General features: G+C 40.0%; 2 protein-coding genes and 1 non-coding gene across 3 annotated transcripts; 1 reads left to right on the forward strand and 2 right to left on the reverse strand.

Moving 5' to 3' along the window:
• Positions 1-587: 587 nt before the first annotated feature.
• Positions 588-5449, reverse strand: ankrd16 (ankyrin repeat domain 16). Its single transcript, XM_071502655.1, has 7 exons — positions 4990-5449; positions 3857-4077; positions 3650-3692; positions 3172-3280; positions 2918-3079; positions 2294-2372; positions 588-890 (listed from the first exon to the last, which is right to left on the reverse strand). The coding sequence occupies exons 1-7, from the start codon at positions 5325-5327 to the stop codon at positions 727-729; spliced, it is 1116 nt and encodes a 371-aa protein (XP_071358756.1). The 5' UTR covers positions 5328-5449; the 3' UTR covers positions 588-726.
• Positions 4797-4884, reverse strand: trnay-gua (transfer RNA tyrosine (anticodon GUA)). The gene is given in 2 exon segments: positions 4797-4832; positions 4848-4884. It is a non-coding gene; the product is annotated as a tRNA-Tyr (tRNA).
• A 1038-nt stretch (positions 5450-6487) lies between the features above and the next one.
• Positions 6488-17069, forward strand: glt8d2 (glycosyltransferase 8 domain containing 2). Its single transcript, XM_071501943.1, has 10 exons — positions 6488-6625; positions 9850-9893; positions 11893-11985; positions 12206-12407; positions 12544-12661; positions 12771-12855; positions 13752-13864; positions 14268-14434; positions 15054-15166; positions 16558-17069. Exons 2-10 carry the CDS (start codon positions 9875-9877, stop codon positions 16734-16736), a joined length of 1089 nt encoding a protein of 362 aa, XP_071358044.1. The 5' UTR covers positions 6488-6625; positions 9850-9874; the 3' UTR covers positions 16737-17069.
• The last annotated feature ends 2818 nt before the right edge of the window (positions 17070-19887 follow it).

A 19887-nucleotide genomic window follows, 5' to 3' on the forward strand; every position in this document is an offset into this window, starting at 1 on the left:
CACAGGCAGGCGGGCGTATCTTATCTGTCCAGTCGTGTTTAAACCTCACTGCATAGCGTTTTCCACACAAAGTACCTTGCTCACATAACAGCATGGTTGGTTTTCTGACAAAAAAAACCATCGGGGCCTTTTCAAGTTATTTTTGGAGATACTTTTCAAGTTAGTGCAGTCCAAGTCACTCGCGCGAATGTCAATGTAACAGACTAAAACAAGACTTTAAAGGAGCTATATGCAAGTTGTCTCTGCCGCCGAATGTGGTGCCTTGCTGGCAGCAGGTGGTGGTGATGCTGACTTGCGAAGAGCTTCAACCATCATTGCAGTAACAAGACACGCAGTGCCAGAGCTAGCTGGTTAGCATGCTAATTTCAGTAGAAGAAAAGAAGTGATTCTGGCCATTTGAGACACATATTGGCAAGTTTGATGCTGAACTCGCAATATTTCTTCTAGGCAGCTGAGTAAACAGTTGTTTATGCTAATGCTGGCTGTGTAGCAATAGCAAAAAAATCCACATAGCTCTTTTAATTCAAGTCATATGATTAATACTGATCTCCCCAGTCCTGTCACTTAAAAATACACTGCACATACAATACAGGTAGAGATTTAATGTTATTCACACAACCTATATCGTCAGACATCAATCACATTAAATATTTTACGGTTATTTTCTTTACTTAAATGAATTGGACCAGTTGCAAATATGTGTAATATGTATCGTTATGGTATCATTTATGATGTGTCTGGAGAGCTGCATTCAAACACTCGCATTACATCTGGTTTCCTGGCGAGCTGCCGTGCTGTTGTGCCGGATGCATCCTCTGAATCTTTGAGTCCGAGCTGCAGCAGCATCCTGGCAGCTCCGGCATGCTGCCCGATGCAGGCCATATGAAGAGCTGAGAAGAGAAGAGAAAAGAAGAGTAAGAAGGTTTGATTTCCTTTTATTACCTTCCAGACAATAACAGTTCATTTAACTGTATATGGATATCTATTTGCTCTCACTGTTGCAACAGCTAATCTTTACCTGGCAACACATGAAAATGAACTTGTAAAGATTTGAAATGTGTTTGACAGAAGTAACACATTTTGTAGCTTTTTTTATTTGGTCACATTCTGATTCATTAAAGGTCTAATATTTTACGCTTGTTTGTCTTACTTGAAGTGTTGATATCCATAAAAATATATATCTGTGGTTTTAAGAACCAAAAACCATCTCAATGTAGTTTCAGGCGTCTCTCTGGAGCGGGGCTTGGGGCGTGGCTGAGAGCGGCGACTGCTTTGTTGTGACATCACAAGTTCTAGAAATCCTGACGGCTGGCTTTAAGGCTCAGTTTCTGAATACAGGCTGTGTGCATTTCTCTGTGGACTGAGGCTTTGATACTTTCACAGTATTAATATAGAACCTAGACCTGCTTTATAATCAGAAACACATGGACATCTACCTTTATACAATATGTGACCTTTAACGTGGTAAGACAGATGAAAGCTCAGACTGATTGAACAGCATATTGGTGGATTCAAAGGGAGGAAGATCCTACAAACAAAATTTGAGAATCAGCCAATTAGCCACATCATCTTTTTCAAGTCATTTGCCTATTTATTCATCATTTTTCTGGTGGGCTTGTTTTATGATAGATGAATAAAATGCTGTTCAGCAGTCAACTATCTATCAGCAGCAAGTTTCATGTCAGGCTGATTTCCAGTGTTCTAAAATGAACAGTTGCCAATGAAATTAGGACAGAAACAAACACATAACAACCCATAAAACAATGTGAAAAGGACCTTTTATCTTCTGATTTCCTCAAAATTATCACCCGTTTATCTACAAATTGACATGCAAAACTCAGAAAACACACAACGTTTTCCGTCATTTTTGATCATCCCACATTAGAGAGTCCTGTCTGTTCTGCTTCTCTCACTGATTTAGGTTGTCAGAGCAGAATGAAAAAAGACACGTCACATCCATCTGAGCACCAATCAGTATTCAGTAAAATCTTATGTTGACAGTTGTGGTCTTGTTTGCTTAATGATGTCAGGCCACTGTCATCAAATTAAATATAAAACCACACCCACACAGCCCTGATGATGCAGATTAGATGGGTTTTGAGTATTAAGCCCTTCATAAATAATATTTAAGTGTGTTTTCCCCCCAGACTTTAACTTTTATGGTTCCTTATTTAGCCATGGATATTTAATGTTACAGAGAAATACTCTGACACTGATTTTGGAACCACGTTTTGAGGGGCTATAAGTTAAAAGTAAAAGTATTTCTGAAGTGCAAACACATTACAGTGCTTACCAGTTCTTCCCTTTTTGTCCCGAACATGAAGATCTGCTCCCAGCTCCAGCAGGGTTTTTATAGTGGATGTGTGGCCCTCCTGAAAACGAGGGAGGAGAGTTTATTAGCCTTCTGTAATTTACTATAAGGTGTATGAAAACTTCCATATTGTAATTTTATCACAGCCACTTCTGTCTACTCTGTATATGCAGTATATGTACGGCATGTGCAGCCATCTTGGAGTTGCACTCATGCCTTTGTTTTTTCCCTGTCGGAGCTGAGGGTCTAACAATACAGAGTCAAGCGCTCTGACACGTTTGATTCTGGGATGTAGAATAAACCACACTTGAATACATTCAGGGCTAATTCATTAGTTAATTCGTAAATTAAAATGTTGTTTCAGTTCTAGAGACCTAAGAGTTAGATGGATGATGTTGTGCAACAACTTCAATCACACAAAATCAAGCAGAGAAAGGTTTAAATCAATGATTATGAAAAACAGTTTGAGGAATTATTTAATATTAATCCTTGTAATCAAGGGCACTGTCCTTCTCTGCTTATATTTGAATCGTGATTCACTGCTAGTGTCAATTATTATACACATGTACAGTGGCACGTAAATCAGCGTACAGTCGCTGATCTCACCTTGGCAGCGTAATGCAGGGCAGTGAGCTGGATGTCAGTCGCTCTCTGGTTCACGTCTATACTGAGGTCCTGCACCAGGAACCGCAGGGCCTCCTCCTGGCCGGTGACAGCAACCTGGTGCACCAGCTGAGCCCCGAGTTTGTCAGCTGCAGTTGGAGACGCCTACAGCGCACACGCATCAGATCGTGACAGTGCATAAATATCTGAATTTTTACATCAGCGCTGAGACGCTACTGATTTCAGATGTACTCTACCTGGTGGTTTTCTAAAAGCAGCCTGGCCACAGGGATGTGTCCGTTCCTGACAGCATCCATCAAAGGAGTGACTCCACAGCTGTCTGTGCTGTCTGGGGTGTAGCCACATCTGGAAGAGGACCAGTTAGACAGTTGGCTTTAAGCTGCAAATCTGAGCAGCACCACTGGAGAAGTCAGGGGTTAAGGACCTTTCTCAAGAGCACCTCCGCTTTGGTTATAGGAGAAAAGTAAGTGCTGACCTTTCACTTTCCACACCCAGATTTATCAAACTAGCAACCTCGGGGTCACAACTGACTATTATTATTGTCATTCCATTCCATTCCTATTATATTAGGGCATTCTGAGCCTTAAACTCTGCACACATATACACATAATATAGATGCAAGTATCTAGGTCTAGATTGAAACTTTGCACAAATTTGACTTTGGGTGTTATTTGTTTTTTGGAGAAGTGCTCCCCATATAAAATGTGTACCTACCTCTCCAGCAGGATCCTTACGACCTCCTCACAGCCATGCATCGCTGGATGATCAACAGAGAGAGCAGGAGTTATAATCTGACACTCCTTATTCAGTTATCAATTCATACAATCTTAAATGTTTAACCACCCCTGGGTGCTCTCAGAATCTGAGTTCTCATTAGATCTTGGAAGCTATACCACATATCCACAGCAGATGATGCTTCACCTGCAGTGTGCAGCGGCGTCCTGCATGTCTTGCTCTCCGTCCTCCACACATCTGGCGCAACAAGAAGCAGGTGTTGCACGACCAGGGGATCGCCCTCCCTGCAGGCGATGTGGAATGAGTTCCAGCCGTCCTTGTTTCTCAGCGCGGGGTCGGCACCGTGACACAGCAGCTCCTGGATCACGTCAAGGTTCCTCCGAGTGCAGGCCATCATCAGAGGAGTCCTGAGAGAGGAGAGAGAGAGAGCACTGTCACCTCCTCTACCCAAGTAGCATCTCCTGAGGCTGGCAGTTACATTACAAGCTTACAAGCAAATACAAAGAAGTATATTTTTAAGGATAGTTATCTGGAAATTACAGTTCATGTAGTTTATACACAACTGTGCAAAAGTTGCATGTGCTTGTGAAAAATGTCATAAAGCTGCTTTAGAAAATAATGTGATGAATAGTTTTTATTAATTAATTATTAACTTCATACAAAATGTAGAACAGAAAAAAACTAAATCAAAAGAGTACTTGTTGTGGCTGCCCTTTGCCTTGAAAACAGTAACAATACTGACAATCCTATCATGTATTATAGAGTAATGGGACACAACATTAATATATGTATCTCACTATAAGTGATATATATGTATCTAACTGGGGTTTTTTCTAGTAGTCCTAAGTTTATTTTGTTGAGGTCGGGAATTCACATCGATCACCTTGGACCAGGAAACAGTCACAACTGGTTTAAAACGTATTTTTCCCTCTGATGTAAGTGCTTCGGTCTGTGACTCGTATACACCGCGGTAGGAGGGCTACACACTCGGCTGGTAGCGATAAGCCTATTTAAGCCGTTCTTTGTTTCCTTGTCGCTGTTTAGTTTGTTTATTCCACCTATTGATCAAGAGTTCCGTGGATGTTTCGTAAAACAGTTTATTATCGCCTGTGAATGAAAAAATTTCTCCTTCGAGCCGGATTCGAACCAGCGACCTAAGGATTTCAGCATCAAGCCACTACAGTCCTCCGCTCTACCAACTGAGCTATCGAAGGGAGATGCAACACCAACCACTATCATTGGTTCTTATATCCAAAAGGGGGCGCTGTGAGTCAATTTCGTAGTTGACAGGTTAAAATACCAATTACAGTCGTTCTCACCAGTCAGCCTTCTTTAGACTGTCCACCTTGGCTCCCTCCCGGAGCAGGTAGCTCACACAAGCCTTGTGACCCATGGATGCAGCTTCATGCAGCGGCCTCTTGTAGTCGTTGTTGTACACCTCCACATCCACGCCTACACACTTGATCAGATACTCCACAATGTCCAGGTGTCCATGTCTAGCGGCGTAGTGCAGCAAGGTGTCTCCTGACCGGCCGAAGTGTTTGCTGCTGACGGTCTGAACCGCCGCCGAGCCGCCTGACCTTACCTGTTTCTCCAGAGAGCGTAAGTGTCCGTCCTGAGTGAGCTTCACCAGCGGCTTTAAATAGTTGTCGTCCATGCTGAGCGGAGGCTGAGGGCTGCTTCCGGAGCACAGAGAGACAGAGCGGCCGGCCACAGAGAGCAAACCCGGACCCCGGACTGCCGGAGGACATGCTGCTGCACACAGGCGCTTACCGTTTTGTTTTTGGGTTTTTTTTTACCACAGCGATGCAAAAAATGAAATGGCCAACCATGACCTTACACTGTACTATCTTCACATAGGTAAAGCAATACAAGAATACATGAAACAAACAGAAATATATATATATTTTATAATTATGACTATAATAATAAATACATCATATTAACATTACTGGAATACTCAGGTATTCCAGGTATTAATTTATATAATAAGTTCAACATAATGAATATATATATATATATATATATATATATATATATATATATATATATATATATTTTTTTTTTTTTTTTTTTTTTAAACAATTAATTAAATAATTGTAGGGTCGGCAAAAGGACTGCACATATGTATCCGAATTACAAAACATTTATTAAAGCATACAACTTACAGTATATGATAATAGACTTTTTGGTTGTAAAACTCATTTTAAAATAATTTAACAAGTTACTTATGGCAATCGATAAAACGAATGTGTAACAATTTGATAAATGTTTTGAAAAAGCATTATTATGAGCATCATTGATGAACAGCAAATAGTTTATGAAGTTATGGATCAATATCAGAAATATTCACAGAGACCAAACTAATATAACTGCATCCAAGAAATGTGACGAGCCAAACTTGAACAAGGGCTAAGCTTTAGTTGTCCTGCAGAGCCGACTGACACCATTGGCATTATGGGAAATGTAGTTTTGCGATGACGTGCAATTTAGCTCGGCAAAACTGTTTCCGATCAGTTATTTGTCACAGGATGTGGACTCAATACTAATTAACTTTGTTTTAGCATAATAAAAATGCACTTTAATTATATGTGACGCAGCTGCTGTGGTTAAAATAAAGCGGCATCAGTTTAACTTTCAATGATCATCATCATAGATTTTTTCTGTTTTCTTACATTGTGGCTAAAGTAACAAACCGGCAGCACATGTGGGTTCAGAGCAGAGAGTAATCTGTCACTATCACTGCTGTGATCCTTTGAAACGGGGAGAGCTGAGCCACTTTCTGGCCAAATGACAGAGCGCTGGTGAACAGGATGAGTCACATCTGGAGGGAAGACGCGGAGAGAAGAAAAGTGGGGCTGTTGGTGAGGGTGAGTCTCAGTCCTCAGAGATTTTACAACATGGACCATGAGCAGTAGGAATGAGACTGACCACAACCACCACCCTCTTCTTCTGGTGAGTACATTTCAGACAGTTTTAAAGTGTTTCACATCGTGCTGCATGACAGTGACACACCTTTGTCTCTGTCTCTTAAAACGCACATTTACTTTTAATGTAGTTTTGCAGATATATGTCTATTGTATGTTGTGAAATATGTTTCTTGTATTTTGTAGTTTTTATGCAGCTCTGTTTTACTGTAAAAAAAAAAGAATTAGAACTTTTTGTTCTGCTACACTGAAAAAAATATCTATCAGTAAAAGTTTATCAATTTACCTTTTAACCTTAAAAACAAGTGGGACCTCTGCAAAATCATGATGCATGACACAGTTTCACTTATTATCACGGTTTAATATGGAGATCAGTGCCAGGTTTTTGTAGAATCCTGCCGATCACAAGGGACTGAGGATGATCTGCATCATTTTAGCTCGTTTCAAACATTTAGAGATTTTCTTCTCGAGTGTTTGTCTGAAAAATGAGTTTTAGTCTTGAAAAACTTAACTAGTATTTTTTGCAGTGTGATGACTTATGTGGTTTGGTTTGGACCCCCATCCCCCACACTCACACATAAAAATACAAACACTCACACACACACACACACACAGCTGTGTTTCCATCACTTCAGAGAACATTACATTGACTTACATTCATTTCCTGGAAAGTTACCCTAACCCTAATCACTGCTTGCCCAACTCTAACTCTAACTTTAACTTAAATCCAACCTTCAACAAAGTCTTCTTCTGGACTTGCTTCTTGTCCCCAGAAGAACATCGAGTCCCTGCGATGTGACTGTGTAAACTGATTTATCTCCCCACAACATGAGTAACACAAGCCCACACAACTACTCGCCAACTTTTAAGAACTTCTTTTGATGAGCAAAAAACTACTTCTCTACCTGGCATCGTGTTGCTACATAATAAAATAATGATTCATGTACCATTGTCCCTGAAAAAGCCATTTGAAGAAGGATGTAAAACCCAGGAGGACTTTCTGTACTGGCATCTTATATTTGACTAATTCTCTAAAATTAAGAATAAAATGTCACAAAATAATGTGAGAGTTCATATTTAGTGGGACAACTCTGCAAAGCACTGATAATAGACATTGAGATTGGTGGTCATGTTACATGTAAGATAAATAAATCAGGATTCGTCCTGACAGGATTATCATTTGTTCAAATGCAGGCCAGAGACAGCATGTTCAGCAGCCCTGCTTTCTGCAAGGGGTGTATCTGAAGCTGATTGGTTCCAGATGTTTTGTGCTGCTCTGAACAGGGACAAATAAACTAAACAGTTGTAGTTCAATTTGAGACTACAGGTTTGTGAGGAAGACCTGAAACAGGAGAGCAAAACAGTGTAGGTGTCACACTTAATCTGATGAGGAAATCTTATGAAATGAGTGTTGGTCACAATGAGGCGATAAGTTGTTGGGATGTACATTTTGTCGTTGAAGCATTGCTATCAATGCAGTTATATAAAAGTTATATAAAAAGCTGGCAGATTATCGATTCGTGCATAAAGCCGTGGCATCAGGAAGGAAGGATGTGGTGGAAGGTTTCGGACAAAATGCAGCCATATGTGTTTTCCAGTGTCTCCCGGCTTTGGGGCTCAGTGAGTTTACTGCAGGGCAGGTCACACTGGCAGTTTGTCACAGTTTCAAAATGTATTTCTAGTCCAACTCTTTTCTTTCAGTGTCAGTGTGATCGCAGCTTTTGGGGCATCCTAACTAACCCCTCCTCCGAGCACTTTTTTAGGAACACCTGTATACCTGCTTATTCATGCAATTATCCAGCCAATCATGTGGCAGCAATGCAGTGTATGAAATCCTGCAGATACAGTTCAGGATCTTCAGTTAATGTTCACATCAAACATTAGAATGGGGAAAAGTGTGATGTTAGTGAAGTTGACCGTGGCATGATCATTGGTGTCAGACAGGCACTGGCTGGAGCTGACAGAAGCTACAGTCACTCAGATAACAACTCACAGCAATAAGTCTGGCATTGATTTAATTATTAGTATTTGTAAGCATTGTCTTTGTCTGCACTTGTCACTGTGGCTTTAAATCTTTCTTATTACATGGTTTCTCTAACGTATCAGCAGCTGAATGTCTCGCAGCAGAATTTTGTCTCCATTTCAGCCAAATTTCCTATTGTTTCATCCCATTTATATATTTATTCATTATAAATGAATGTGATTGTTTCTCAGTTCTAAAGTAAAGGGCATAAATGAAATAAACATAAATGAAAGAAAATTTGAAAGAAAATTATAAATATATGGTGGTCTTGCAGAATAACATCCAACAGATAATTTACAATATGGCGGATGTAGGGTCAGAGTCTGTGTCTCTGATTGACTATTCTATCTCTTATCAGTCATATGATCTTTGAGTTACTCTTTGAGCTTTTACAATTTTCTTTATGTAGGAGGAAATTACTCAATAAATTATTATTAGTCACATTCAGCCACAAACTTATTTTAAAAGGTCCCATGTTGTATAAAGGTAGATGTCCATGTGTTTTGATTGTAAAGCAGGTCGAGGTTCTATATTAATGCTGTGAAAGTATCAAAGCCTCAGTCCACAGAGAAATGCACACAGCCTGTATTCAGACACTGAGCCTTAAAACCAGCTGTCAGGACTTCTGGAACTTTGTGATGTCACAACAAAGCAATCACTGCTCTCAGCCACGCCCCAAGCCCCGCCCACCTGGACCCACCATCCAAACTTACAGAATTTGGTTTCTCTGAGTGTTTATCTGAAATCTGCTAGATTAGATTAGATCACTCAGAAAACAGTCAGCCAATCAGAGGAGAGGCTCAAATCCTCTCTTCTGATTGGCTGACTGACCTGTTGTTACTTCAGAGAGAAGCCTGAGAGAGGAGATGTAAAAGTACACTGAGATGATTTTTGGTTCTTAAAACCTCAAATATATCTTCTGATGGAGATCAACACTTCAGATAAACTACTAGAAAAGTGTAACATCAGGGACCTTTAATTTGCTACTTTGGAGAGGTCTGTGTGTGCTTCTTAGAAGTTTGATAAATGTCAAGAAAGATGTTTTAAGTCACATTCAGCTGTGTTGGCAGGTTAATCCTCCGCTGAGAGAACAGCCAGATCCTTCAGCCCAGCATACATTATTATTAACGCCAAGAAATATTTCATCTTTTGTTCCTCTGAACGATAACTTCTCTGCAGTGACCGAAGTGAGTGACTGTCCATTTCTCTTTCTCCGTGTGTGCTTGCAGATGTTGTTGGGACCAAACATGAAATATGGCTCTCCTGAGAAAAAGTAAGTGACAATGATGCGTGATACGGATGTAATACGACTGATTTATGGTCTCAGGTGATGTAGATTTACATGAGAGAAACAAAGAAAGGTGTCCACGTCTGTCTCCTGTTCCTGTAGTTGTGCAGTAAAATGAATCAACTATAGTGTGAGCTTTGTTTCATGTTACAACGTAGGTTTAGTTCTGTGTAGCCATTGGACCCTCTAATTTCTCTCCAGCATTGGCAGCAGGAACCCGTCCAGCTTGCATGCATGTGCACCAAATGTGTATGTGTGAGCTGGGGGAGGGTATGATGAGGGAACCACATGACAGGCTGTAAGGAGTAAACTTTTACGATTCCATGCAGTGTGTGAACAGCAGTTTGGATTGAATGCTAAATGCTTGCAGGAGTTTGCTTCCAAAATGAAACGCAAAAAAAAGGATGCACGTTTTAAATGTGTGATAATAACAACATTAATGTCATTAAAATTTGGTTTGATTGGTTTAATTGGTTTAATTTCACCCTAAATGATCCTTGAGGAAATCTGCCATGTTTTGGCTGGTAAAATATTTATGCTGGAAAAATAAAGCAGGAAGTTCACTTATAAGAAAACAATTTGAAAAATGGTCTTCATTAGGACAAGAGTGATTCTAAAATGTCTAAAATCTGCATCTGTGGTATTTCAGTGTGAAACTGCTGTGCAGGTAGCACATTGTCCAGTTATGGCACCTGGATGAGCAGCCAAAAGTGATAAGAGTGGCCTGTAACTGGTTTCAGATGTGTATTTGATTCTTCTTCCTCTGTAGTCTGTCTGGCAGCTGGTGGAAACTCACAGTAAAACACAGTGTGTATCTCTGAAAATATTAGGCTGGTTCACACAGCTTTCCATACTGTTAAGTGCTAAAATCATTTAACAGTTTTGATAAATGCTGAATTGTCTCAATTTATAGTTTCATATGATTTTTCTTGCTGTGAGTTTGAAAAGGTAATTTAAGTCTCATGTCTGTTTGGTAAGTTTGGAGCTGGAGCCTGGAGGCAGTTAGCTCAGCTTTGCACAAAGACTGGCAGCTCACTAGTTAACACATCGTGTTTCATTTGTTTAATCTGTACTCAGACACAAAAGCAGCGGTTTGGTTGAAATACGTGTTCATCAGTCAGGTTTAGAGTTGGTAGTAGTAGAGATGCTGGTCTCCTTTCCCGCTGGGGAGGTGGCATTCCATGTGCTTAGGACCAGTCTACGATACTGAGGGTGGTGGGTCCACAGGGCGGTGGCTCCATGGGTCAAAGCCCGGCCACCAGACGCTCACCAGCGAGCTCCCCTCCCAGGTCTGGCTCCAGGAGGGGGCCCTGCTTTCCCTCTCCTGGAGGAGGTGCTGCAGCTCTGACATAGCCTCTTCAGTCAGGGTTTTGTGAATCACTCTGAGTCTGGCCCCTTACTTGGGGCCTTTTTGCCTTGGGAGACCCTACCAGGGGCTATTGCCCCCGACACACAAAACCCTCCACCATGTGAAGGCAGCGATTCTCTGAGATTTTTAATAAATGTACATTTACAAATGTTACTATAAGTATTTCATATATGTTATAAATTCTTCATACAGCCAGAGGATGTATATATGTGATAATAATATGACATATATACACATATATGACATATATGGCAACATCACTCTTGATATAGGGACTATAAGTCATATATTACATTTCTGTATAAGAGATATTATTGGAAAATGAATATCACTGGGTTTTGGACTGTTGTTTGGCCTGTTACCTCAGGCTTTGTGACCTCATGATGGGAATTTTTCATTATTATTTGACATTTTCTGGATTAAACAATTGAAAAAGAGAACAGATTACTTCATAATGGAAACAGTCGTGACATGCTGTCCCACTGATGTTAATGTCTGAGGGGAAATTCCCCTCAGACAAGCAGTAACACAGCTTGTGAAATCTCTCACTACATCCTGAGGGAACACGTCATGTGCACGCACAGACACTGACTCCTGCCTCCGCCTGCGTTGCAGTCAATCAGCTCCTCCTGGTGCTGCTGCTGCTGATGTTGTGTTTGCTCCTGCACAACACGCTGCTCAGAGCCTCCACTCGGCCCAAACTGTCAGGTACATCCACACAGATGTTACTCATGTCTTCATTCATCATGTTTGGTCTTTTTATGCAACCTGTGGACAGTAAAATACACAAGTCTTATCTTTTAACAAATGCTGTAGCAAATACAGAGGGTGTCACTAGTTTAGCTTTTGTTTTGTGACCTCAGTCTAATTTAATTTGAATCCTCATGCCAGTGTCACCCTGTGATCTCCTCTCCCTGATCCCTCTCAGATCACTGGAAGAGCCTCGGAGGTGCAGCTCGCCCTCCTGCGGTGAGAGAGTCAGAGGTGGACGATGTCATCCCCATCATCATCTGTGCATCCGAGGAGCGTATGGGTGGAACCATGGCAACTATCAACAGCATCCATAGCAACACAGATGCCAGTGTTTTCTTCTATATTGTTACTTTTCGTGATGCTGTGACACTGACAAGGTTTGACACTCGTTTCTACTGTAAATCACATTAAAGTCTTTAAAATATGGAAGGGACTTGACAGCCCAGTATGATTGTTTATCATGGTGACCTTCATGTTTATTCATTTAATCTTACTTCCGTCACCTCTTCCCAGGCAGTACATTGAGGAGACTGAACTGAAAGGCATCAAGTATAAGATCCTGGAATTCAACCCCATGGTTCTCCGAGGGAAAGTGAAGCCAGACTCCTCTCGACCGGAGCTGTTACATCCGGTGAGTTCTGGGTTTGTCTCTGTTCAAGCAGGAATGCAAACGTTGTACCTCAAGTTTCAAAAGTAGCAGAGTTTCAGTTTGACATAAGTTTGCTTTTTTTATTTTGCAGCTCAACTTTGTGCGCTTCTACATACCGCTGCTTGATATCAACCATAAGAGGGTGATATACTTAGATGACGATGTCATCGTGCAGGGTACGTATGTGTGATCATGGCTGAGGGGAGTCCAGTAAAGTTAATGATCCCCTCCAGGGGTGTTTAAGACACATAGGGATACTGTGTTTGGACTAATAGTTTGTTTCTGATTGTTGCACAAAAAGTGAAAATTATTGTAGACACAAGCAAACACAACAAAATGATGTTTGGTAACTGAGACCAGCAGCAGTAGAAAACAAGAGGTAGTGTCCTCCATCTATAGAGTTGGAGTTAATTTTAGTTCATTTTTAAAATTTATTTCAAGTTTATTTAAGTCTGAATTTCAGTTTTGAAAGTCAACCATGCAGAGGTTCTAGTTCATATGAAAACATGAAACACAACATTAGTGGTTCCCAACCTGTGGGCCAGGGCCCACTGATGGGCCACGAAGGTATTGCAAGTGGGCTACAAATCATTTGCAAAACAGTACAGTTTGGTGAAAAGATAAATAATTTTTTTACATGTTTAAAAAGGAAACGATCTTTAAAAAATGTTCCATAATAAGGTCTATCACATTGTGTGGGCGGAGACCAAAGACAATCGATCCCAGACTCTTTGTAGATCACCAATAATACCACTATAAATCAACTTTTAACCATAAGGAATAAAATAAACAATCAATGAAGACTTTTCAGCATTTTAACCATTTATATCAGAATATGAGTCTATGTTACTGAACAATTTTTAAACACAGCTTTTGAGTTGTTTCTCATGACCACACATATTTATTTCAACCTTATCAGAGAATTTGAAATCTCATTACAGAATATGAATTCACTGCATTCTTAAAACTTGTAACCATGCACGCTAAAATATCACATCCATGGCAAAAGCTTATGTTGTGTCGAGTGTACGTGCATATGCTTCGCCTCCTAAAGCCTTCTCATCCTTTCAAGGAGACATCAAGGAGCTGTTTGATATCAAGCTGAAGCCAGGACACGCTGCTGCCTTCGCCACCGACTGCGACCTGCCCTCCACCCATGAGACGGTGCGCAGCATCGGCATGCAGGTGGATTTTTATTTCTTTTATCTTACACAGTAGCTTTGTGTGTTAAGCTAACAGTGGGAAAAGCCAAGCCAGCGTGCACTGTGTCAAAACTGAAGGAAACACTGAAACAAAAACTGAATTGGTTTTTGTTGCATCTAGCAGGCGACAGTAAATAGATGTGTGCAGTACATGTGCATGTGTACAAGTATTTTTTACTTGCAGACTTTAAAGTTAAACATTCAGCTTTGAAGTGCATTCATTATTAATGTATAATTAATACCAGGGTTTTCATTTTGGACCAGAGAGGAGCTGATGCTGAATGTGATATATTAATTTCTCAGTTGAACTCTGACTGTAACGTTCTATAAAGACTCAGCTTCTGCAGCTGAAATGCGGTGTCTTGTCCTCTGAGCTCGTCTCCTAGACAACCTACATGGGCTTCCTGGACTACAGGAAACAGGAAGTTCGAGACCTGGGCATTAACCCCAGAGACTGTTCCTTCAACCCTGGAGTGTTTGTGGCGGACGTCAGCGAGTGGAAGAAACAAAAGATCACCAAACAGCTGGAGAAATGGATGGAAGAGAATTTCAGGTGAGGTCTGGCATGAAGAATTAATATATACTGTGTAGAATAACTGGATAGCTACAACAATACCACAGTAATTTATATTTCAATAAAACATCTTCAAGGAATTTAACTATTAAAATGAACAAAATATAAATAAGAACAATTTCCAGAACCCATGAGGAGATTGTGTTTTAAAATTAGAACCACTCAATATGCTGTTTGTGATTGTTACAAACCAGCTTGTTTTTAGGGTAAAGCAAAGCAACATAAACCAGATGTGTTCAGTGATTTATTGAGTAGTAAGGAGATTAATAATGATACAGTGGATGATTAATGGTAACAAAAGGGGAAACAGGGCAAATGGATGCTGCTAAATCAAAGAACTAAATATAACAATAGACAAGACAAGACAAGAGTTACTTTCAAACAGACTTTCTAAAGCAAAATAATAAAAAATAAAATGGAAAGAAAACCTTTCTATTCCTGTCTGTCTGTCTGAAAGAGCCAATCAGCCCGTTCCTAGTGACACTAACAAGAGAGAAATTCCTACATGTTGGATTGAATGAATCCTGGCCCAGTCCCCTTTATGACAGTTTCTCTTAAAAGCTGTGAACCAGCCCCCCCCTCTCTCTTTCTCCATCAGGCAGAACATATACAGCAGTGCCATGGCAGGAGGTGTGGCGACTCCACCCATGCTGATAGTTTTTCATGACAAATACACAGCACTGGACCCACTGTGGCACGTCAGACACCTCGGTAAGATCCTCACTTCTCATACGCTGAAGAATTATCACGGTTCTTACCCAAATGGCTCAGTGGAGTCTGAGATGAGAGCAAGGTGTCAGAAAACTTCACCTGAAATTCACATGATACTGAAAAACAGACAAAAAACATACATAATAAATTGTGTGTTGCTTGGTACATGTACATAACATGAGAATTTGGTGCTGTTTTATCTAAAGTGTATCAGTGTCTCTACTAACTAACAGGAACTGCAGCTAAACTAGCCTCCCTCAAACGGGTCAGTCAGTAACAACTAAGAGAATATTAATATTATAATTCATTAATTGTTCCCGGTATAATTGTAATTAATTAGGTCATTGTAAACTGATTATAAATTAGTTATATGTGTTACTGAGTCTGCACATCAATGAAAAGTGTAATAATAATGATAATAATCCATAAAATCCACTGGCCATGCGTGACATTAGCTTTAATGTTGTCACAGAGGACGTCATACATTCAAACACTTGAGATTTGATAAGAGGTCAGAGAGGAGTCAGACAACCAATTAACTGCACCGATAAAAAGCAGTAAATCTAATGAGTGGTAGTTTATGACAGAATAAAAGTCAGGATGGAAATAAAAGGTCTAACCTAACCGATTGGCTCTGACCTGTGTTGACCTTCGCTTTTTGTTTTCTGTGTTGTGATTTGATTTCAATGTGGCATTGAAAATTAATGTCACAGTGAACAACAAGCCATTCACTTATTAAATATAAAAGACTGCATAGTTGTCATTTAACATTCTTTTAATTATGACACAGCAAAGTAAATATACATAACTCTGAACCACTTTATTTCTGTGTCATTTAGACGTTAAAAATCCTCCATACAAATGTTCAAATGGTTTGACTCATCAAAGTGAACCAACTCTGCTGAATCACTATTGACATGGACTGAATCAGTAGCTTTTAGCGATGCAGCGCCCCTCACTGGACAAACAAAACAGAACAAAAACTGTTCATAACTTAATATTACAATAGAGAAGCATATAAGATAATTAATAAGATAGATCATTTATTTGTATTAGTCCTGCAGTGGGGGGACTTTGCAGTGTTACAGCAGCAAAGTGGACAGTACAAAAGAAATGAAAAATGAAAATATCAAATTTCACAAAAGATAAATAATAGATAAATAATCTAGAATAGCAATGTAGTATGTACAGATAGATATTAAAAAATATGTTAAAATATATCTCAAAAGAAGGATAAGGAATACTGCACAGATTAATTATTGCACATGGTAAGTTTTTCAGTTAATAATGCTAATTAATGGCAAGTGCGCTCATTATTTCTGCTACATATCTACATAGAGAAAGCCACAGCACACTCAGTTCATTTTCAAAGAGCATTCCTGTTTTCCCAGGCTGGAGTCCAGATGCCCGCTACTCAGAGAGCTTCCTGCAGGAGGCTCGTCTGCTGCACTGGAACGGCCCCTTCAAACCGTGGAACTATCCTGCTGTTCACCTGGATCTGTGGGAGAAGTGGTTCATCCCAGACCCCTCCAGAAGATTCTCCTTGGTACGACCTGACAGCGAAAGCTGAGTTCAGCTGCTGAACCTCACGAAACTTCACACACGAAGCATGTGAAGTTTAAGATTCACTTGGATGGAGGGGAGGGGGTAATAGGAAACATACAGTGAATGTTGTACTGAGTTCTTGAAACTGAAATGTTGTTGGTTGTACACTGCATGTATGTATGTATTACTAAATGCAAAAAATGTGACTAATCTGTTGATGACAGATGCAACAATATTAGAAAATGAATCGTAGAAATGTGAAAGTGAAAACAAGCACAAAGATCTTTGTCTTTGTAACATGTGACACACTACAGAACATTTGTTTCCTTGCTCACTTGAAATAAATTGTCAAAACTCCTATTTCTTCACCTTTTCTGGTCTTTACATTTATAGTTCAATACAATATGGCACTGAAATCTTAGAGCAAACAGAATGATCTGATAGTGATACATTACTGTAATGACTTACTACAGGCTCCTGGACAATGTTGGGGCAGGAAATAAAGTCAGGATTACACTTAGTAAGCTTTATATTTATAGTTCAATACAAAACAGGACTTGCAGGTAAAATGTCAAAGTTTGAATAGTTTAAAATACTTTTTCATCCTGGCTCTCTGGATGGTAACGTTAGTCAGTCAGTCCACCATTTGGTCTTGATCATCTGTGGAATGGGTCACAGACATTTTCTGCAAACGTCCATGGTGCCAAGAGAATGAGTCTGAATGACTTTGGTGGTCCTGATTTTTCCTCTGCTGCCACAGTGATGTTGACATTTGTGGACAGGAGTGAAATATCTCAACAACTATTGAATAGATTGTCATCAAGTTTTTTGGGCATGGGGCACACCTGGTAGAGCATGCACCATTAAGGCTTAGTCCTAACCGACAGGGGCAGTGAGACAGTGACAGGGAAGTTGTGGTATAGAGCGGGGACACATGCAGCAAAGGGGCCGGGCTGGAGTCCAACCCAGGCTGCTGCAGAAGAGACTGAGACTAAGTGGGATGTGCTGCTCCAGGTAAGCCACCAGGGTAACCCCCCCATGGGCAGGATCAACTGTAAAGGCATTGTCATCCCTTAACATTTCGGTAATGAAATGGTAATGATCCTTCTGCAGGTTCACCTACGGAAACCTTGTTACGACTTTTACTTCCTCTAGATAGTCAAGTTTGATCGTCTTCTCATTGGTTTTGATCTATGACACATTTACATTTACTATGTGCAGCTTCTGTGTTCTGTTCATTTGTATTCAAAAATCTAGTCATGATACCATGCGGGCAAAATGTCTTCAGGAAATGCATCACAGAACACCACCAGTGCCTCCTGTGTAAAGAGCTTTTCGACAGGAGACCAGTACTTCTGGGTCAATACCTTCATGTGACATCTCATATTGTCTAACGATGGGAAACGAGTAAACTATGGTGATGTTACTAAGAATCTCCCAGAAAACCTTTTTTCCCCCTTGTATTGCTTAAGTGTTTTAGAAGCTTCAGCCTCAAGAAATGTTACCAAGTAAACTTTAAATCTTTGTTATTTTTACATTTGTATCCTGTGAGGCTGCTCAAATACATGACAGAGTCACTTATGAGTACATCTATCTCCCAAGAGTCAGTACAGTGATGGTCCTGCTCCACCGGGAGGCGCCAGAGGTGGAGTAAAGATCCTCAGTGGAGCCATGTGGATTCATAGGTGCTGTCTCTGAGGGTCCAGGAGTTGCAAAATCAGTTCACCTTCAAAAGATTTTCAACTGTTTTACTTAATTTTTATAAAAATGAATATGTAGGCCATCATCTTCCTAATTCAGAGTTGCAAACTCTACATTGTATTTTTAGTTCACTTTGGATAATTCAGTCTCTTTGTGAGCTTGTTATTCATTTGGGAAATATGACCATTTAATTCTAGTGTAAATTGCTGTACTTAATTTTTGCCCATGTATGGTCAATTTCACTTTGTGTGTTCTACATTTTATTGTTTGCTTTATTTGTTGCTTTAAGATAAAATAAAAATTGCTATGTAAATAAAGTGCCCATTATTACTTCTGTAGAACTTGTTTCTTTGTAGCTGCTTTTCCTTCCTTATAATAGTCATTGTAAATCATCAAACACACTCTGGTCTTTAAGATCAGTGTCTCATTCATTAGCATCAGTGGAGAAAATCCATGAATTTTCTCACGCTGACTTGTATCTTATTGTGAGAGATTAAAGTTATTGCTGGTGTATGGTTGAATACAGTTAATTTGAAATTTAATTAGATGGAAATACCTTTCAAACTCCAACAAACACTGTGGGAGTCTCAGCCTCTCACCATCTGTCAGTTCACCAGATTCTTATTCTCTGACGTCACAGGACTTAAATGGTTTTAAATCTCAGCCCAGGATTTATTTCAGTGTTTTGCTTGCCTGAGCCTGTCAATAAATATAATTCCTGGTCAAAGATGCTAAATTGCATGGGCAAATTCTCGAAGCTACAAATGATATGTTTTGAGAAGGAACCGCTGTCACGATTTTGGCTATATTTGCTCATTAGTTGCGAGAGTTGACGTCCTCTCTTATTATGTTTATACATATTAGGAATGATGTTATTCAAGTACTGCGTCACCATCAAACTGTTTTGAACATCCATCAAGCAACCTAGGGTTAAGGTCACGTGTGTGTGTGTGTGTGTGTGTGTGTGTGTGTGTGTGTGTGTGTGTGTGTGTGTGTGTGTGTGTGTGTGTATCAGTGTGTGTAGAGCTAGAAAGACTTTAAAGCATTAGTCCACTTTGGAATCTGTTAAAGTGTAACTGGACACTGGGAGCTGGCGCTGGAATGCATCAGAGGTGGAGGTGTGTGTGCCGTTTTATGTCATCATGACGTCAGCTTTTAAGTTCAGCTTGTTGTGGAGTTGTTGGACCCTTACACACCACTTTGGCAGGATGCCAGAGCTATGTAGCATGTAGCATCATGTAGCTAAACATCTGCACTGAGACTGTCTACAGATTATACATTAAAAATGTATTTAGGAAATTGTTGGTTTTTCCGTCTCACGGTGGAAACTGATCATATCTGTTGAAACAGCTGATCAATACCACTGACTCAGTGTTTACTGTACTTGTATCTCGAAGGCTTTCAAAACTCTGAACTGCCAAGTTTTGCAAATAAATGAGGCTCTGTTGGTTCTAAAGCAATAGTTGGACATTTTT

The sequence above is a fragment of the Trachinotus anak genome, unplaced genomic scaffold, assembly GCF_046630095.1.
Source record: "Trachinotus anak isolate AG129_WGS33_773 ecotype Australia unplaced genomic scaffold, CSIRO_AGI_Tana_v1 ptg000018l, whole genome shotgun sequence".
Taxonomy (NCBI): domain Eukaryota; kingdom Metazoa; phylum Chordata; class Actinopteri; order Carangiformes; family Carangidae; genus Trachinotus; species Trachinotus anak.